The following is a 17157-nucleotide window of genomic DNA, read 5'->3' on the forward strand; positions in this document are numbered from 1 at the left end:
GTACAACACTGACCTTAATGGGATATTTGATTTGATAGGCATACCGATAACAACGTTCCATACGTGCTTATAAAAACTCTTAACCGGTGAAAAATGCAGACTTCGCTGTAGCTTACCGGAGTCATGTGAACAGAGGAAGCACTGGTACCAAATCACTATCAACCACGTATTGGCAGAACCCAACAATATTTAAGATACCATTACTACGTTGGGGTTTTTAGCAAAAGTTGTGCCAGGATTCAAATAACTAGCTCGATTCTTGTTTCAGTTTCCCTATAGTTATTCAAGTTTAATATCTTACCCCTTATAATTAGCTTCTATATAATTACGTACAAGAGTTATTTTAATAGTCCTAGAATAAGGTAATGTACAAAGTCTTATCTAGGATATCAACTATTAAGCTATAATGAGTGTCATCTATGAGGCTACAATTATGCAACCATAATCTTTCTAGTCAAAATAGACAAGCTTCTTACAGATATTAACCTATAGCTTACCCCTTATCATAAGCAACATCCTAAGACGACGATCCATAACATAATAATCGGGTTCTAATTATCACTCGGCTCCGCGATCGGATTTAACCCCATGATTTCTATATGAGTATGTGCGGATCCGAATGCCACGCTAGTGAGTGATATTGAGGTACCAAATAGCTTCGTTCTTCTAGCCCGGATAAGCGTACGACTACCGCACTTACATGCTTGGACCCGAGCAGGTGGAACGCGAGTTAGGCTACGTAGTATATTTCTTTGTTCAACTATTTTCGTCTACGCAGGGAGTTTCCATCATGGCTGTGTAAGAGAAACGTGTATTATCTTGGCGATGGCGTGACGGGAGAAAAAAAAAGCAAAAAAAAGCAAAAGTTTAGACACCATCTACGTTATCGTCTGCAGGAATTGATCACTCGGTCTGAACTACTCTACACACGAACATGTTTTAACTTGATAGCCTCTCCAGCATGACGCAACGTACGAACCCATTCATGTAAGAGTCGTTACATCGTGAACCACACTTACGATGCAGGTGGTTTCGTCGTGGTGCATGACAGCCCAACTAGCTCCAAGTTAGTATACCGAACTTATCTAGCGGTCAGTGGGTCATGAGTCGACAAGCGCCCTTCGGCGTATTCCTAGTCCTAACTCTATAATGTAAGGCACCGAGTATAAGTAAACCTAATATCTACTCGGGCATTGTAGCTATCCCTACCTATGTCGAGCTTACAGGGAATAATCTGACAACAATTAGATCAGCAAGCTGTCATCTGCCAAAGCCAACCCAATACCGAGTTCGTGGGATCTATGTGACAACTAAGTGTTAGGTAACTGACTAATAGGAAGCAAGCACGAACGAATTAAAGCAAGGGAACCATCACAATGGCAGCGGTGCAAGTAAACAAGGATCTCCTTCGTGCCCAGTTCGTGGGTAAGAGCCTCAATGAGGTTATCACGCCAACTGCTATATTGGATCTAGCCAAGATCGAGGCAAACTGTAATTTGATGCTCGAAGCTGCTGAGCGGCTGCAACTTAGCTGGCGGGCACATATCAAAACCCACAAAGTATGACTTGTTAATCTTGGAGTGTTAGAGGTGCCCATCACAAAGAAAAAAGACACCGGGCTAACCCAATTACTCTTAGACTGAAGAGCTCACAAGACTGCAAGTAGGAGACAAGAGCTCTGGTCCCGTAAACCTGATAGTCTCCACGGTTATCGAAGCGGAGAAGCTCGTGCCCCTACTAAAAGAGTACCGGGACAAAGGGCGAAAGATCAATGTGAGCGGATACCCCTTGTACTTGTTCCTATTCCTCGGGTCTTCTAACCCCTATCATGTACGCAGGTCCTCTACTCATTCCCCCTCTACGCATCATGCCTCGACCGGCTCGCCCACGTGTCCGCGGAACTCGGCGCCGGCGCCCTCTCAGTCATGATCGACCACGTGGACCAAGTACCTCTCCTAGCATCCCTGGCCTCCAAATCCGGCGGCAACCCCCCCCTAGTATTCCTCAAAGTTAACGTAGGAACCAACCGCGCGGGTGTCATCCCCGGTAGCCCCGCAAGCACCGCCTTAATTGACGCGCTACTCGCCTCGGAAGAATCCGGATCATCAGTCCTACTGGGCGTGTACTGCCATGCCGGACACTCATACGCCGCGCGCAAGGACTGGGAGGCCATGGGTATCCTGGGAGCTGAATTCGAAGCGCTAAAGCAGGTAGCCGAAGTTGTCCGCGGTAAGCGAGCACCGGGTAAAGACCCTCTGGTCCTCTCCGTTGGCGCGACTCCCACTGCAACTACAATCCAACACCCCGACCTAGCGTCTACAGACGGCACTTCCAACGGCACCAGTAATGGGAATGCCAACGGCGCAGACATTCTAACCACCGTCCCAACCCAGCATCTTAAAGCCCTCCTCAAAACCCTCAAAGCCTCCTCCTTCGCGCTCGAAGTCCACGCAGGCGTGTACCCTACCCTCGACGTCCAACAACTAGCCGCACACGCGCGGGACCTCTCCCTGCTCAATAGCAGTATGATCGGGATCAGCATTCTCGCGGACGTAGCATCAGTGTACCCCGCGCGGGGCCCAGACAACGCGACCGAAGCCGTGGTAAACGCGGGCAGCATCGCGCTAGGCCGCGAGCCGTGCCAGGAGCCGGATGGGAAGCGGTACTCGGCGTGGGGACTGGCGATGCCGTGGGGGGTGCTAGCCAACTCCCAACCCGTGCCGGGCGCAGATTTCCCCCAAGTTCATGGAGGATGGCAGGTCGCGAAGATTAGCCAAGAGCACGGGGTGTTGCGATGGGTTGGGGGAAAGGATGATGAGGCTGCGCTGAGCGTGGGCCAGCGCGTAAGGATTTGGCCGAATCACTCGTGTATTGCGAGTGCGGGGCATGCTTACTACTTAATCGTAGATTCTAGGAATATAGGACGCGAGGATGAGGTTATTGATGTCTGGCCGAAATGGAACGGGTGGTGAGATATGTCATGAGTATAAAAATAAAAATAAAAAGGGGTTAGGGGGCAGACGGAGAGGCGTCACGGAATCACTTGAGCATCTATCTAGTGAACTAAAAGCAGCATAGATGATTATCTATTTTGACTTGATATTCACGGAAAGCTATTTCCTAGTCCTAATTTTATGTCCTTGTAGAAAATATAAGGAGCCCTAGGCTGCTTGCCTGCCTGGTTGTCTACGAACTCCGGACGCCTGAGCGGATAGATATCCGTCTTTATTATCATGAACTTGTAATGGGGATCTGTGACGATTACTTGCATCGCTTCTCAACAATTCCCGCACCGTTCTCTTCGTACTCCTTACGCGAGATCCACATCTGGTGGAACGTTCCTAAGCTTGCGAGAATGCTGCCTCCAATCCACGCACCAAAGCGTCGCTCCGTAGTCAGGCCAGGGGCGTGTAGCTTAATTTTCATGCCCGGGTACATTGCCATTAGCTCGTTGTTTAGACGGTCGCCGAACCCGTTGAGCAAACTCGTACCGCCCGTTACAACGATGTTTCCTAGTAGGTTAGGTCGCAGATCTACATCAACCGCATTAATGGCAGCCTTGATTAGCTCTGGGATAGTCTGAGCCTTCGCTATACCATCCGCCGTTGGCAATGCTGCTGTCTCATCCCACATGCCCTCCGAAACTCTAAATCGCTGCTCTCTCCACATCTGATTTGATCCGTTCGGCATTTCAAACACGCGACCAGGCTGTGACCTAACGAGGTCCTCGTTACCTGGATTAGAGTACCTACCAGGCCCTCGCCAGACTTCAACGACTGATTCCTTGTATTCAGTCAAGAGGCGCTCCTCCTCGTAGGTACGGAACGACGGATGAATCTCGAATGGGAACTTGCGTAGCCTCGCCTGAGCAGGCGCTCCCGCATCCACAGGGGTCTTATTTTCGATCATAAAAGACGGTACGACATCAATCTTAGGGTCGTTGTTCTCCCACATAGTTCGGATCTGCTGTGACAACCATAATCCTCCAACTGGAGACTTCTGGATCGATCGCTTTAGGATCATGCCATCGTGGATAGCTGTAACGCTCGTATTCGCGCCACCGACATCAATAACTAGTGCTGAGGCCTTGCCGGCGGCGAACGCAGCGCATACAGGCGTTCTCGATAGCCAGAATGCAGGGCAACCCCAGTTCTCCATAGCAATTTCGATCGCCTTCTCCCGCGCCTTACCAGAATTCCACGGCGCCTCGGTCATCAGAAGAGGATTCTCAGCTAGGGGCTTTTCCTGCTCCTCTATATCCTCCATAGCGACGTCGCCCTCTCCGTCCTCAGCCGGGTCATTAAGGCCATTTTTACTAGGCGGCGTTGGCTTATCTGGTTGCAAACGCTTGATGAGGGTATGCTCCCAAATCTTAGTTGCGGCATCCCAATCCTCGACTACGCTTTCGCTGCGCGACATGTAATTTTTTATCTCCAAGTCGGCGCGGGGGATCAAGCACTCGTCGCCAAAGACTTCGCGATACGTAGCAGCTTCGCCATCGCCATATTTTACGCTGCCATAAAAGGAGGGGAGGACTGATTTGGGGACATCTTCGCCTGCGAAACCGGCTCGTGTGTGGCAGTAACCGGCGTCGAGAACGAGGGCTGATACTTCGTCTGGTGGAGTGTGTTAGTATAGGTAATATAGGTAATATAGGTAGTAAAGAAAAGAATCGCGAAGTGAGAAGACGAAGCTTGTATGCTTACCTCCACCATAAACGTCAAGCGGCTGCTGTGTATTTGGAAGTGGTTGTTGAGAAGACATTGTATCGGCTATAACAATTTTTTATAACAAATTGTATAACAAATTAACAAGTCCTCCGACAAGGTTGTAGTGGGAATTGAAGGGAATTTGATGGTTCGCGTCGAAGGTTGGAGCTCTAAGCTTCTCCAGCCTTGCGGTCGCGCCTGTGGCTGGTGGATACATAATAAATACATGTACCTGCTTCCATCCTCTTACATGCATATGTTAGGTACATAATCCGTACCTAACCTCCAAGAGTAAAGAAAGTGGGCCTCGGCCTTTTTGCTTGTACCTTCGCGTTCTCCAATGGTACCTGAATAAATTACTATAACGGTACCTAGGTACTTCTTAAACTTCAACTTGGACTTTCAACGCGCAATATAATAAACTTATACTATTCGACGATTACGATAGGTACCGAACCGGAGAGTATACCTAAGTATGATGCTGTATACATAACTCTCTCCATCTAAAATTTGATAGCGGGTATCTTAATTAACTTACCGGGAGTTCTACAATACATATAAAAGCTAAGATGTCGATTATTTCGGATGAGGAAGACTTTCTCTCAGACAACCAATCCGATGCATCATCATCTAGCGACGAGGAGGCCTTACCCCCGCCCCCATTACAACAGAACTACTTCGCGCCTCCATTCTACGGCCGACCTCCAACACCATTACCTCCGTCTCCGTCCTTAACATCGCTACTCCGTCCATCACGGCCTACTACTCCCGATGCTTCAGACGACGACCTCGAGCCGGTGCCGCGTGCATCCCCGAAGGTGCCCACGTACGAGTACTACGGCTTCGTCCTATACCTATTCTCGTCTTTGACTTTTCTCATCTATCTACTATGGGCATATTTGCCTTCTCCGTTCCTACATGCCCTAGGCATCTACTACTATCCTAACCGGTGGTGGGCACTGGCTATTCCATCGTTCCTGGTCATGCTTATAGTCTACATTTACGTTGCGCTCGCGGCATACAACACGGAGATTCTCACTCTTCCTATGACTTCGCTAGAGACTATCGTCGATGAGGCAGCTAAGATCGCCACCATCGACCACAAAGGCAGGATACGGCCGAACGAACCTAGGAAGCCTATTACAGAGGAGAGAGCTAAGCAGCTCGACTGGAAGAACATATGGAACGAAGGAACGGATGCTGTTATGGATGTGCCGCTTGCTGGCGCATGCGAGGTCATATATGGCGATCTGACTGATTCGGAGAGTGAACTAGAATTTGATACCAACTGATTTTCACAGTGCAGTGGTTTGTTTTATGCTTTGTAGACATTAACTAAGCGAATAAAAAAAGAAAATGCGGGACAGTTCTTCCGTTCGAGGATAGAATCAAGGTTATTGGGTGGTCTTCTCCATTTGACCCTTAGGTAAGACAATGCGTCACTCTCTCAGTAGTTCTACGACCTACCTCTTGCGATATCTTTGGCCCGAGTTGGCTTCTATCTGACTCACGGAAAGTAGTTTCTTCGAGTAGACCGAATTCCTCTAAAGGATGGAAGCGAGAGAAGCGCTGGAGGCGAAACCCTCAGCAGTGTTGGAACCAGATCGTGGTAAGGAAATGCCATGAAAATGCTTGATATAGCCATGCTCGAACTAGAGCTCGAGAATGGGCAGCTTTAATGCTAATAGTTTATTGAAACTCTTTGAAATTACATTGTTAGCCTCGACGAGCACATAGCGAAGCTCTATTTCTGTACCGGAACCAAAATAGAGGCATACCTACACAGCAAATGATTTAAGCTGTCAAATATAGAAGTGTAAGCAAGAATTATTCCGGGCTATTATTATATTATAATAGTAGAGAGTTCATATATCGAAGAGATAATACAAACTATCCACAAGCACTATCAAAGTGCGACTCATCCTGCGAAGGTCCTCTTTAATCCCCTCAGTATTGTAAAATGCAGTCTGCACACAGTCGTCTGATATGACATACGAATAGGAGCATTCTTGAAGGATATACAGCTAATATTCAAAAACTATACCACATCAGTAAGCTAGACGAATCCCGCCAAGCTTTATATCGTATTTATTCCACCACTAAGCGTTCTCCCGTCCTACCTCATCAGTGGTCGTGTGGAGCCGGAGCGGAGAGAAACAACGAGATACTACCTGGCATCGGGATCCTTATGTTCATCTAGAGCTCTGTAATAACTAGACTTTAGAACAATTTACATTTTTTCTTGTTGTTTTACTATAGTTTAGAAACTTACTACAATATGTCACTCACCACCCACGCCACCAACCTAGCATTCTCTCTCGCCCATGCCAACCTAGTCCCGGGCCCCGCATCGGCGCTGATCCCAGCGACCTTTGCGCCGACGACACAGCTCGGTGTCTCGTTTGGCGACAAGGCGGTTGATCTGGGAACCTTCTTCCGTGCTGGAGAGTGCAAACAGGCGCCGCGGATCTCATTCTCCCCTGAAGCAGATACAAATATCCAGGGAGATGCAGATGCTTCGTATCTATTCGTCCTGACTGACCCTGATGCGCCGACCCCGGATGATCCCAAGTTTGCCTTTTGGCGGCATTACGTTGTGAGTGGGTTGAAGCCCGCAGGGAAGGATGGGGAGGGAAGGATATTGACGAAGTATCTTGGGCCGGGGCCGAAGGATGAGTAAGTGGGGTTTTCTATTTATCTATATGTTTAGTATATCCTTCCTTTCCGCTCGTAGATATAAAGCAAAGTAGTCAGCATATTGACTTTATCGAAAAGCTCTAAGCCTCACCGGTACCTTTTTCTCCTCTACCGAGAACCAGCAGGTTTGTCCCTTGCGAAAGAAGACGTCGGCGGCGAGGAGTTCGTCCAGCGGCGCTCCTTTAAGCCTGCCGAATTTGCAGAGAAGCACGGGCTAAGCCCCGTCGGTGTGAACTGGATGACTTGTGCTGGGGACGGCTGGGTTGCGTGATGTCTTAGAGGATACGGCTGTATGGCAAGGACGGATTTATATTAGGTATGATTGGTTCGTTTCTTTTGTATTTTATATGGATGAGCGTATGTAGGATGCGGTACATCGCCAAGAGATGACCTGCATACGGGCCGCATTCAGCTTGCTGCGAGATCTAAGACAGGCACAAGAGATCTGATAAGTCAGGATGGATAAAATGCGAGGCTATTTATTTATAAGTCGAGCCTCACGTATTACTTTTCAACTACCATTGAGGTCGAAGCATTACCGGATTATCTCTCAGGGGTCTGTCTGGTACTCTCGGGAATTAGTCTACGATATATCACGACGTTTTACTAAAGCCAATGATTATTAACGACCGGCTGAATTCATCGTAGTAAATGTAGCTACTGTCGTAATACACAAATGAAATGATTCCTATTCCATGAAAATGCGATTGATCCGTGTTCCATGCATGCGTTTTGTGTAATCCCTTCCCTTCCGGTAACATTCCCCCCTCCTTATCCTTAAACGCCTTTCTGTCCATCCGTCTGACCTAACCTAAGAGCCGACTTTCGGGGTATTTTCCATCCTAACCCTAGAATAGACGCTATTTCCCCCTAGCGACAAGCTATCTGCCATATCCCGTATCTCCCACTGCCTCATGAGTTGATCCGGTAATACAAATGCCCCCCGCCCCGGATCCGAGTAACGACCGCCAACGCTATGCTTTCCGAACGAGTGATACGATGCTGCCTCCCTTTCGCTTTCATTCTATGACTAAGAAAAGGTATCATATTCTCGTATGCGGTCGTGTCATAAGGCGCGGCCAGGCGCAGACGTTAGGTGAATGGAATGCATGAACAGAAGAAAATATGGAAAATATGTGCAAGCGAAGAAACCCTAATAGGAAATGCTGAATAAAGGGGTATCAAAAAGGGAATAAAACTAGTCGAACACCGGTTATACGGTCCTCAAATAATTGAGGTCTTCTCCTTCATGCATAACTACTGTTTCGTCGCGCCTGTCCTGTTGCCCGTGCCTTCAGGAACTTGGAGATCGAGGTTACGGGCACGACGGAAGTAGGCGCGGCTTGATTTGCTGAAGTAGAGGCATTCAGGGTAGGGGTGGGATTGATAGTTGCATATGATTCAGACCGTCTGGTGGTGGTTCCAGCACCACCACCAACGGTGACTGTTTGCCACTTGGTTGTCGTCTGAGCATCCGCGGTAACGGTGACAGTCTTGACCCCACCATTATGATGCTTCTTCGACGTGGATGTTTCCACTGAAGTCACTGGCTCTGAGGTGGGACTGCCGTTATCCGCAGAGGTAACTGGAGTCTCGGTAGGTGCAGCCGGGGGGTTGGTTCCGATTCCCAAACCGGTGGCTTCAAACTGCATGTTAAGCTGGGACTTGATAGCCGCCTTGTTGATAGGGTTACTCTCTGAGAACTTAACCTGGGTGTTCTTACCGCCCTTAGGGGCCTCAAGTTGGATCTCGGCACACGATGTGTAGATCTCGGTGACGTTCGTGGTATCGGAGGTGATAAGAGGCCAATCCCAAACCCACATGACCGTGTAGGTCCCCTCATTAGGGAGATCCTCCGGGAGTTGGAAGTCGGTCTGGCAGTACAACTCTTCTAGGCCATGCTCCTTGTAGCGAGTGGCGTAGATGGGAATAGCGAAATTGTGACCAGCGTTCTGGTAACATTGGCCATCATCGTAGAAATGGGTTCCTAGAAGTTTACCTTTACCGTTACCGCCCTTGCCATCGGCAGTCCACGAACCCAGAACATCATTAATACCATCCGAATCCTCGTGGTGGAGGGTACCGTAAACGCTGACGAGTCCATCACGGTAGGGACGTGGTGTAAGGTTAGGCTGGGTGACGTGCCCATTTTCCTGGTAGAGCAGGGCGATATAGTCCCCAGGAGCTGCGGTGAGTCGGTCCAGATGGTCGTAAGCACCGGCCTTGGGTTTGCACACGGGAGGATTAGGCTTAGTATCTAAAATCTTGTTCTGTACTTTCTCGTCGACGAAACCGAGAGCTGAACGGTTCATGAATGCGTAGGGGTAGCCTATGGGGTTTGTGAAGGCACCAGTAGAGTCGATCTTGCGGACCTGTTCGACCCAGGAGTGGGCATCAACAACGGCCGAGGCCGCGAGAAGTGTAAGCGAAATCGCTTTGGAAATGTTGTAGAGTGGCATCTCGAAGTAAGTTAAGACAGTTTTACGTAACTTTTGTTGTCTGATGTTGACTTGATTGTCTCGCCTGCGAGAAAAAGATAAGACTAGAAGAAGTAGGCTCTCGAGGGGAGAAAAGGTGTCTTAGATGTGTCCCTCTATGTCTGCGAGGTTGAAAAGGATTGTTCGATGAACAAGGGAAGTTGTAAATGGTATGATATAGTTTGTTCTCGAAGATAAAAAGAAGAAAGGTTTTATGCGACTTGCGCGAAGAAGAAAAAACGAACGAGTACGACTCGACGTGGTGGATGTAGATGAGTTGTCACGGTAATTAGGAGAAATAGGCAGAATTATATTCTTTGTGAGGGGCGAGAATAATAAAACTCAAAGAAAAAGAACAATAGGACTCGTTGTCGAACAATAAATAAGAACGAGACAAGGCTGATTGTTCCTCTAGGATTGTTAAAAACAAAGTGGTCGTGACTGGTTGTTGTAAAGTTGGTGAGGTGTGAAGGTCGGATGATGCGTGATGCGGGATGAGAAATTTAGTGTATGGTGCAAGGTGAACAATGCAAGCGATTGCAAATGAGAATTCACCACAATAACCAAGTGCTAATGCTGATAGATGAACTGTTCACCGAGTCTGTGGGTTGATTTTTGGTAGATAAGGTGTGAGTTTTCTTGGTTGACTCCCGTCGATTCCAAACGACTTAACAACCGGGTACTTAGAAACGGGTGGTCCCACACACACACAAATCTATGTACCTGTGAGATAAGGTGTAAATGAGTTAGATGATTGTAGAAGATTGTACCTGATGACCTAAATCTGAGATACTTGGTGGTTTGCTCGACATCGGGGGAAATAAAAGAAATCTAGTAGTTATGGATTTGTACAAAGTATCATGCAAGTCTCATGCAAGAACAGAACACGGGACTTTAATTCTCTGCAACAGAACAGCGGCTCTGACCTAGTGAAATAATCATATAAAACTACGGCCTACTTCTCTAGCCCCATCTTGACATGTTAGAGTCCCGGCCTCATGATGACGGCCAAGTTCTCGGGTTAGGTTGGGGACCGTGGAGCGTTTTGTCTGTATCTACTAGAATAGCGCGGGATACACGATAGGTCAACATTATTCGTAGCGGCTGTTCTGTCTAGGATAAGGGGTTCATGCGCGCCTGTAGATGGGATGCGTATTTTTTGTAGACCTTCACCTTGTAATCTGACTATTCGACTGTTAAGTTAGGTACGTACCTCACATATAAACATGTGGATGGTAAGGTTGGGTTTTGGGGTTGGATGGGGCTTAACCTAATGTAACCAGGTACGTGATACAGCATAGCGGGATCTAACTGACTAAGGTTTAGCGTATGCAAGGTACCTGAACCGATAACGATAGATATATGTATCTTTTTGCTGCTGCAAGTCATAAAAGTGACCTATGATGTTCTAATGTATCTAATGTGGAATTACATACCTCATCTCGTAGCGCCTTTGGCTCAGATTTCCCCACATTATCCACATTAGTGGATTAATCCATAAACAAAATATGTGGATAATCTTCCGTCTCGTCGTTCCATTCTTCTTAATTCTTTGCATCATGACCAATCAAGTGCCAATACCCACCCCAGTTCGCGACGAAACGCAACAAACCTTCATCGCATCGAGAGGCTACAAATCTGCCAAGCTATGGCGGCAAGCCAGCCGTTTCTTGTTTCTCTTTTTCTGACCTATCTCTGTGGCCTAACTAAAAAACTAACATGCCTTACCTTCATATTTTATTTGAGAGACCGTTGCTTAAGGCCACGCGAAATGACGGTGGCTTCCGGTATCATGAATGTCGCGACCCTCTCTGCCTTGGCCGACTTGGTTGGCTACTTTACCGCCGCATCGGCAAAAGGCTTAAGTAGTCCTCATATTTTACCTACTGATGATCCATAAACCTCTGTAATTATTTTCGCGACCCGTCTCGTGTTCCCGTTGTTACGCGCCGTGCTTCGAAAATTACAGGAGATACCCAAGCCGGAATGATCGTCCAAATAGCGAATATCCACTCAATCATCCCGTTCGTGCAACCGTTAAGCGCCGCATAAGGCAAATTCTGATACCGATATTATTCTTCGGCTGAGATAAGCTTAAAATCAGTTATTACTTTTTCTCATATTAGAAACTGTTCAGGGTATTAAATGGACTCTTTGCCGCCTTCGGGTTCAGACATACAACAGGGTTATTAGATTTCATGCTGCTAGGTAACTTGCAAATCTTGCACTCTCAACGCATTAATCTCAACGATAATATCCGTTCTCGTACTACCTCCGTTCATGAGAAGGATTGGGTCAGACTTTCGGTCTCCTGAGCGTGGCGGACAGGACATTTACCGCGCAGTCAAGCAGTCGAAGCCGGCAACCATATTTTGATAAATTTCTTTGCATTTCTAGACCACTGCTGTTTCACCATCGCTCAGTTATCGTTGTTTAATCGCCACACAATAATCCTTGCTAGTTGAGCCGATCATCTATTCGCCCATTTTTAGCCATAAGAGCTAGGGGGCTTCCCTGCTGTCGATCTGCGCGGTAGCATCGTAGGGAAACTGGTTCCCAATCGAGAGTTATCGCTCGCCAAGACCTCAGAACGTTCCCCTGCCAAGTGCTCGCTCTCGAAACATAATATCTCTTTGGGGCCGTTGTTTCCAGAATGCCGCTCGGGTTCGGATATTTAACTATTTAGTACTGCTCTTGTTAGATTCGAGGTCTTCCGCCGTGGAACCTTGCTACTCCGTCAATATTTATCTTACTCCGATGTTGGGGGAGTTGTCCTCTGTTGTGATACTATGGCGTCGTGATAAGAGTACATACTAATGGAAGAAAAACCGTCTATCTTAGCCAAAGGATACTGGAATAACAAGGCGTTGCTCGAACAATATATATTACATATATGTTTCTAAACAAGAGAGGTAGGCAAGTATGTGAACTTCATAAATGTGAATTTGATATGATACAAATACAGGTCCACGAGGAAATACTAATTAAACACAAAAATATTTGCCGCCGTCTTATCCCGTATCCCAATTTCCTCTAACAAGCAAACGGCGCTTGATTAAAGGCCGAGAGAAACCCATGTGGAACGCCTTCGAGTATATATTACAAATACGTGATGAACTCGATATCCCAACCAAAATTAAACTCCATAACATGATCAGCTAGCTAACGCTGAAAGCTGTAGACTATATTGTAGATCGTAGATCAACAGTAGAATTTAGAAAGAGTAGATGACGATAGATGTCACTACTCTACAAGAACCCCTGTCCATCATCCATGACAGCCGTAGGCGCGGTCTGCCCCGTCTGGCCATGACTACTGGGAAGCGTAGTTGGATGCGACAACTTGCGCATTGAGTGTACGGGGTACACGGTATCGCAGCCATCCGCGCCGGCATCCACGCTATCCGCGCGCGAGCGCTTACGCCCAGCGATCTGCGGATGCGACCGCATATGCGTATGCGTATGTGAGAGCCCAGAGCTACTACTCGTAGCCCCTACCCCTAGATCTAGCCCGAAGTCCTGCGCATCCATGTTCCAAGCAGACTGCTCCGCGCCCGTAGGCTGCCACGTCGCCCACGGGTCTTGCTGCTGTTGCGTGGTGGTGGTGTACTGATGAGAATGAGAATGAGAATGAGAATGCTCTGTCTTGCTCGCCCATAGCGAGGCTTCTTTTTCCTCGGTCCAGTGCGAGGTGCTGGCGCCGCTGAAGCTCGTGTCGCGCGAGTTGTGTCCGCTGATGGTGCCTGGGAGGGAGCTAGCCCATAGTGGCTCGCCTGCCGATGCGCTTGTGGTTGCGCTGGTGAGGCCGCCTGTTGGATCGACCCAGCTCACGCCGACGCCCCAACCGGTGGTATCGAGGCTCAGACCGCTACTTTGTGCTGGGACTGCCCAGTTGTCGTCATAAGAGGATACTGGTACACCGAGGCCGGATAGGAAAGGGTCTGTGCCGCTGGTGCTGCCGTTGTGGCTGCTATCACCAGCTATTTCAGCAGGGATCGTGTTGGTACCGGTACCGCTTGTGCCGTCGGATATGTAACTTAACTGATGGTGCAGAGCTGAGTCCACGCTACCGCTGTCATCGAAGCTATGCGGATATCCACCCGTTAATGATGCTGTGGGTGGAGGTGTGACAAGGCCGTTGTCAAAGCCTTCTAGGAGATCTAGGCCAGGGGGCATATGGTTATGATTATGGTGATGATTGTGATGATGTGTAGCGTGCTGGGTGTGCTGATGATGCTGGCTCGGTAGTGTATTTGATGGTAGAACTGGCGCGGTATCGTATGCCGCACTCAGGTTCTCGTGCATGGAAGCGTTGAGATGGGCTTGATAGCCAGGATTAGGCGACATGATGTTGTCGCGGGAGACGGAAGGGGAGTTTGTCATGTATGCGCGCTGCTGATGATATTCCGAGGTCGGGTCAACCTTGGTTAGGAATCGCCAGTTAGTACCAGCAGCAACAGTAGCTGTCTTTCCCTTCTCATCCGTATGATCATGCACGGGGGCGAAAGTCCATAGTACGACTGCACGCCGTGTCCATCCACGCTTCCCACCCTCACTACCGCTACTAGGGCCGTCATTAGGTGTAGACCAGATCTCTTGATACATAGCCACCTGGGATAAGAGTTCTTTAGGAGTCGGCATCTTGGCGCCGTCCTTCTCTGACGTGCTGTCTTCCTTCTTTACTCTTGCGTTTTCGCGCTCTGCTCGAGAAGGCCGGGATCCTCTGCTTGAATCCTGCTCGCTTTCTCGACGTTCTCGACGCTCCCGTTCCGCGGTCACATACGGCGCTAGTTTGATAAAGGTATTAGCCCAGCTAGCAGCCGGGAACGGGACGCCTATAGTATCGCGAGTACCACGAGATGCGCAATCGCATCGCCCTACACCGTTACATCCGACGCGGTGTGAGACGATAACTTCGACAGGGTTGCTGCGGTCCCAGAAATCAGGTTCTGACCCGGAGATATGCAACTCGTCTGGCTTCACAACTGAAGTCACAGATCTCCAGCTGTGGTTGTGTAGTTCGGGTCGGTTTATTGCCAGTTCCACCATACCATTAAGTTCAGATCCATCAGGAAACTTAGACGTTGCGTGTAAATCCAACGTTACTTCGAACTGAAAAGTATCGCAAGGTCCCACTACGCAACGTGAGGTCCTCTCATCCGACGGGTGTGTGTCGTCGAGTGCAGCAAGGAGCTTCTCCCTGAGCTCTGGAAACTGGACATCCCACCTATTGGAGATATCCTTAATAGATGAAGATTCCTTTTGTGCTAGTGGCCTTGTGTATTCATGTAGGAGAACGGTCGGCTGGTCCCCGTTTCGTGGTAGGTCCTTGTAATCCTTACCGTCGTTGAGTTTGAGATGAGGATAGTCTGACTCTCGGAGCCAGTGTCCGCTGGGTGTGCACCCTGTGACCTGCTTCTTCGTAGTACCATCATCCATCTTGACATGCTTTTCCTTGAGGGTGACTTGAGATGATGAGACAAAGATCCAGCATTGCTTTGGTCGCAAGAAGACATCGTTATCAGCACTCAGAAGGCGGGCGAAATATTCATAGTTTGGTCGTTCGTCGGGAAGTCGGCCGTCGGCTATGGAAATGAGTACTCGGTTGTTCTTGAAAGATTCCGTGTCATCATCGTCCCTTATTAACTTCCTGTCCTCTTCCTTGGCATCTCTCTTACTTGGGAAGATAAAGTGGACTTGGAGATAGTGTTAGTGAACTTAACACTCGATAGCTTTGGGTATACTTACAAGTGACCAATGTTGCGAAGAAGCCCTTCAAAACTTGGATGTGGCTCGATACTTGTTTCCGTCCCCTGTACATAGGATGAGGTTTTCCGTTCGGTCCCTTTTCCCTCTGCTGTCTGTTTGGAATGGCTTCTCCGTTCTGTGGAGGATGTAGAAGCCAGTGATAGATCCATAGATATTCCGTAATGAGCATATTCCGCCCGTACAGGATAGTTTTTGAGCTGAACTTTTTCCGGCCCATCTGCGGGATTAAAAGAAGAGCTTTTGATGGTTAGTATAAATCGTTTTTAGAACTACCGGGCCAGTGTTGCTTACCATCGAGGAAAGCATCCTCTAACCATAATGGCCATATCGGTTGTTCCTTCTCGAGCTCCTTTTGCATTACTTTATTACGATAATCGGCGAAGTGCTTATAAGCGTAGATGGGGTTCTTGCTGCCCCTCGGATAACCCATTGGTGACTCTCGTAATGATACATCTCGGTGTAAAGAACGTCCGCCTCGAAGGCTTGTCCCGTAGGTCGAGGTCAAAGCCTGTGTTGGGACTATAGGTGGTGTTGGTATAGAACGCAGAGGTGGTGATAAGGAGTGATTACACAGCGCCAGAGCAGCGAGATTATGTGGTTGAACGTTGCCCGTAGATTCACCAAGGGGCTGTCGTGTCATTGGAATTAGTTCGTGATCCGTCTCGTATGCGTAGTCTGATGCTGGGGAGTATCTCTGAGATGACAGAACAGGCCGTGGGTGATCCATTTGGATGTGTATGACGAAAGACCAAAAGAATGTATTGCCAAAAGAGTGAGAATTTTAGAGAATGCTTGGGGAGAGTTCAAGAACGCTGGGAAGTAGAATTAAGATATGTTTAAAGGAATGGCAGCGGCAAAGAGAATGCCCATTACTATTACGACTAGAGATAGTTTTCCTGGACTCGAGTGTTGGCATGGAAGAGATGATCGCCATATCTTATAGAGATTACATTCATTCGACTTCTGCTATTTGGCTATCTAGGAGGATAATAATAAAGGTGCCCTGGAGGAACACTAGACCCTAGAAACACCCACTAGGAGGTTTCAAGGGCGTCGTCAAGAATATGCTGCGAATAGTACATACTCTACGACCAATGAGGTCGAGATAAGCAGGTGACGTCTTTGACAAGAGTCGTATGTTGCTGGCACGCAAGGAGAATCATATCGAGATGATAAGGAGCAACTATAATAGACTCACCACGGGAATGCATTAATTTCCTATTCTGAGGCTCTCTAACCAGTCTCGGGCCGGTAATGATGGGGCGGTTGTGGTGAACTTTGCGGGGCGGAATGTGTTTTGATTAGCATACCCATATAGGATCATCAGGTCTAGGACCGATAGAGATTCAATCGGGAGGGGTTACAAAAGCCACTCGAATGAGGGGATGAATCTGCAAGCTAGTTGTGATGCCAAACCCCTGGGATAAGGAAGTGGCCCCAGATCCAGCAATGGGCGCCTCTCCCTGACAAGGGATAACGCAATGAACCATTGTCCCTAGTTCCCAA

At 48.2% G+C, this 17157-nt stretch overlaps 6 protein-coding genes across 6 annotated transcripts; 3 read left to right on the forward strand and 3 right to left on the reverse strand.

The window, feature by feature from the left end:
• Nucleotides 1-1376: 1376 nt before the first annotated feature.
• GL218_05939 (D-serine dehydratase) lies at nt 1377-2972 on the forward strand (the record flags this gene model as incomplete). Its single annotated transcript, XM_033582633.1, has 3 exons — nt 1377-1559; nt 1639-1773; nt 1839-2972. The coding sequence occupies 3 exons, from the start codon at nt 1377-1379 to the stop codon at nt 2970-2972; spliced, it is 1452 nt and encodes a 483-aa protein (XP_033433897.1).
• Nucleotides 2973-3261: 289 nt separating this feature from the next.
• On the reverse strand, nt 3262-4764 carry GL218_05940 (Actin-related protein 4; the record flags this gene model as incomplete). The annotated part of the gene is made up of 2 exons (XM_033582634.1): nt 3262-4616; nt 4707-4764. 2 exons carry the CDS (start codon nt 4762-4764, stop codon nt 3262-3264), a joined length of 1413 nt encoding a protein of 470 aa, XP_033434059.1.
• A 514-nt stretch (nt 4765-5278) lies between these two features.
• Nucleotides 5279-6001, forward strand: GL218_05941 (Meiotically up-regulated gene 84 protein; the record flags this gene model as incomplete). Its single annotated transcript, XM_033582635.1, has 1 exon — nt 5279-6001. The coding sequence occupies one exon, from the start codon at nt 5279-5281 to the stop codon at nt 5999-6001; it is 723 nt and encodes a 240-aa protein (XP_033434060.1).
• A 986-nt stretch (nt 6002-6987) lies between these two features.
• Nucleotides 6988-7677, forward strand: GL218_05942 (OV-16 antigen; the record flags this gene model as incomplete). Its single annotated transcript, XM_033582636.1, has 2 exons — nt 6988-7385; nt 7485-7677. The coding sequence occupies 2 exons, from the start codon at nt 6988-6990 to the stop codon at nt 7675-7677; spliced, it is 591 nt and encodes a 196-aa protein (XP_033434057.1).
• Nucleotides 7678-8653: 976 nt separating this feature from the next.
• GL218_05943 (uncharacterized protein) lies at nt 8654-9865 on the reverse strand (the record flags this gene model as incomplete). Its single annotated transcript, XM_033582637.1, has 1 exon — nt 8654-9865. One exon carries the CDS (start codon nt 9863-9865, stop codon nt 8654-8656), a length of 1212 nt encoding a protein of 403 aa, XP_033434058.1.
• Nucleotides 9866-13131: 3266 nt separating this feature from the next.
• On the reverse strand, nt 13132-16378 carry GL218_05944 (uncharacterized protein; the record flags this gene model as incomplete). The annotated part of the gene is made up of 5 exons (XM_033582638.1): nt 13132-13314; nt 13381-14042; nt 14172-15578; nt 15631-15888; nt 15943-16378. 5 exons carry the CDS (start codon nt 16376-16378, stop codon nt 13132-13134), a joined length of 2946 nt encoding a protein of 981 aa, XP_033434063.1.
• Between the last annotated feature and the right edge of the window lie 779 nt (nt 16379-17157).

The sequence above is a fragment of the Daldinia childiae genome, assembly GCF_008694065.1.
Source record: "Daldinia childiae strain JS-1345 chromosome Unknown Scaffold6, whole genome shotgun sequence".
NCBI lineage: Eukaryota > Fungi > Ascomycota > Sordariomycetes > Xylariales > Hypoxylaceae > Daldinia > Daldinia childiae.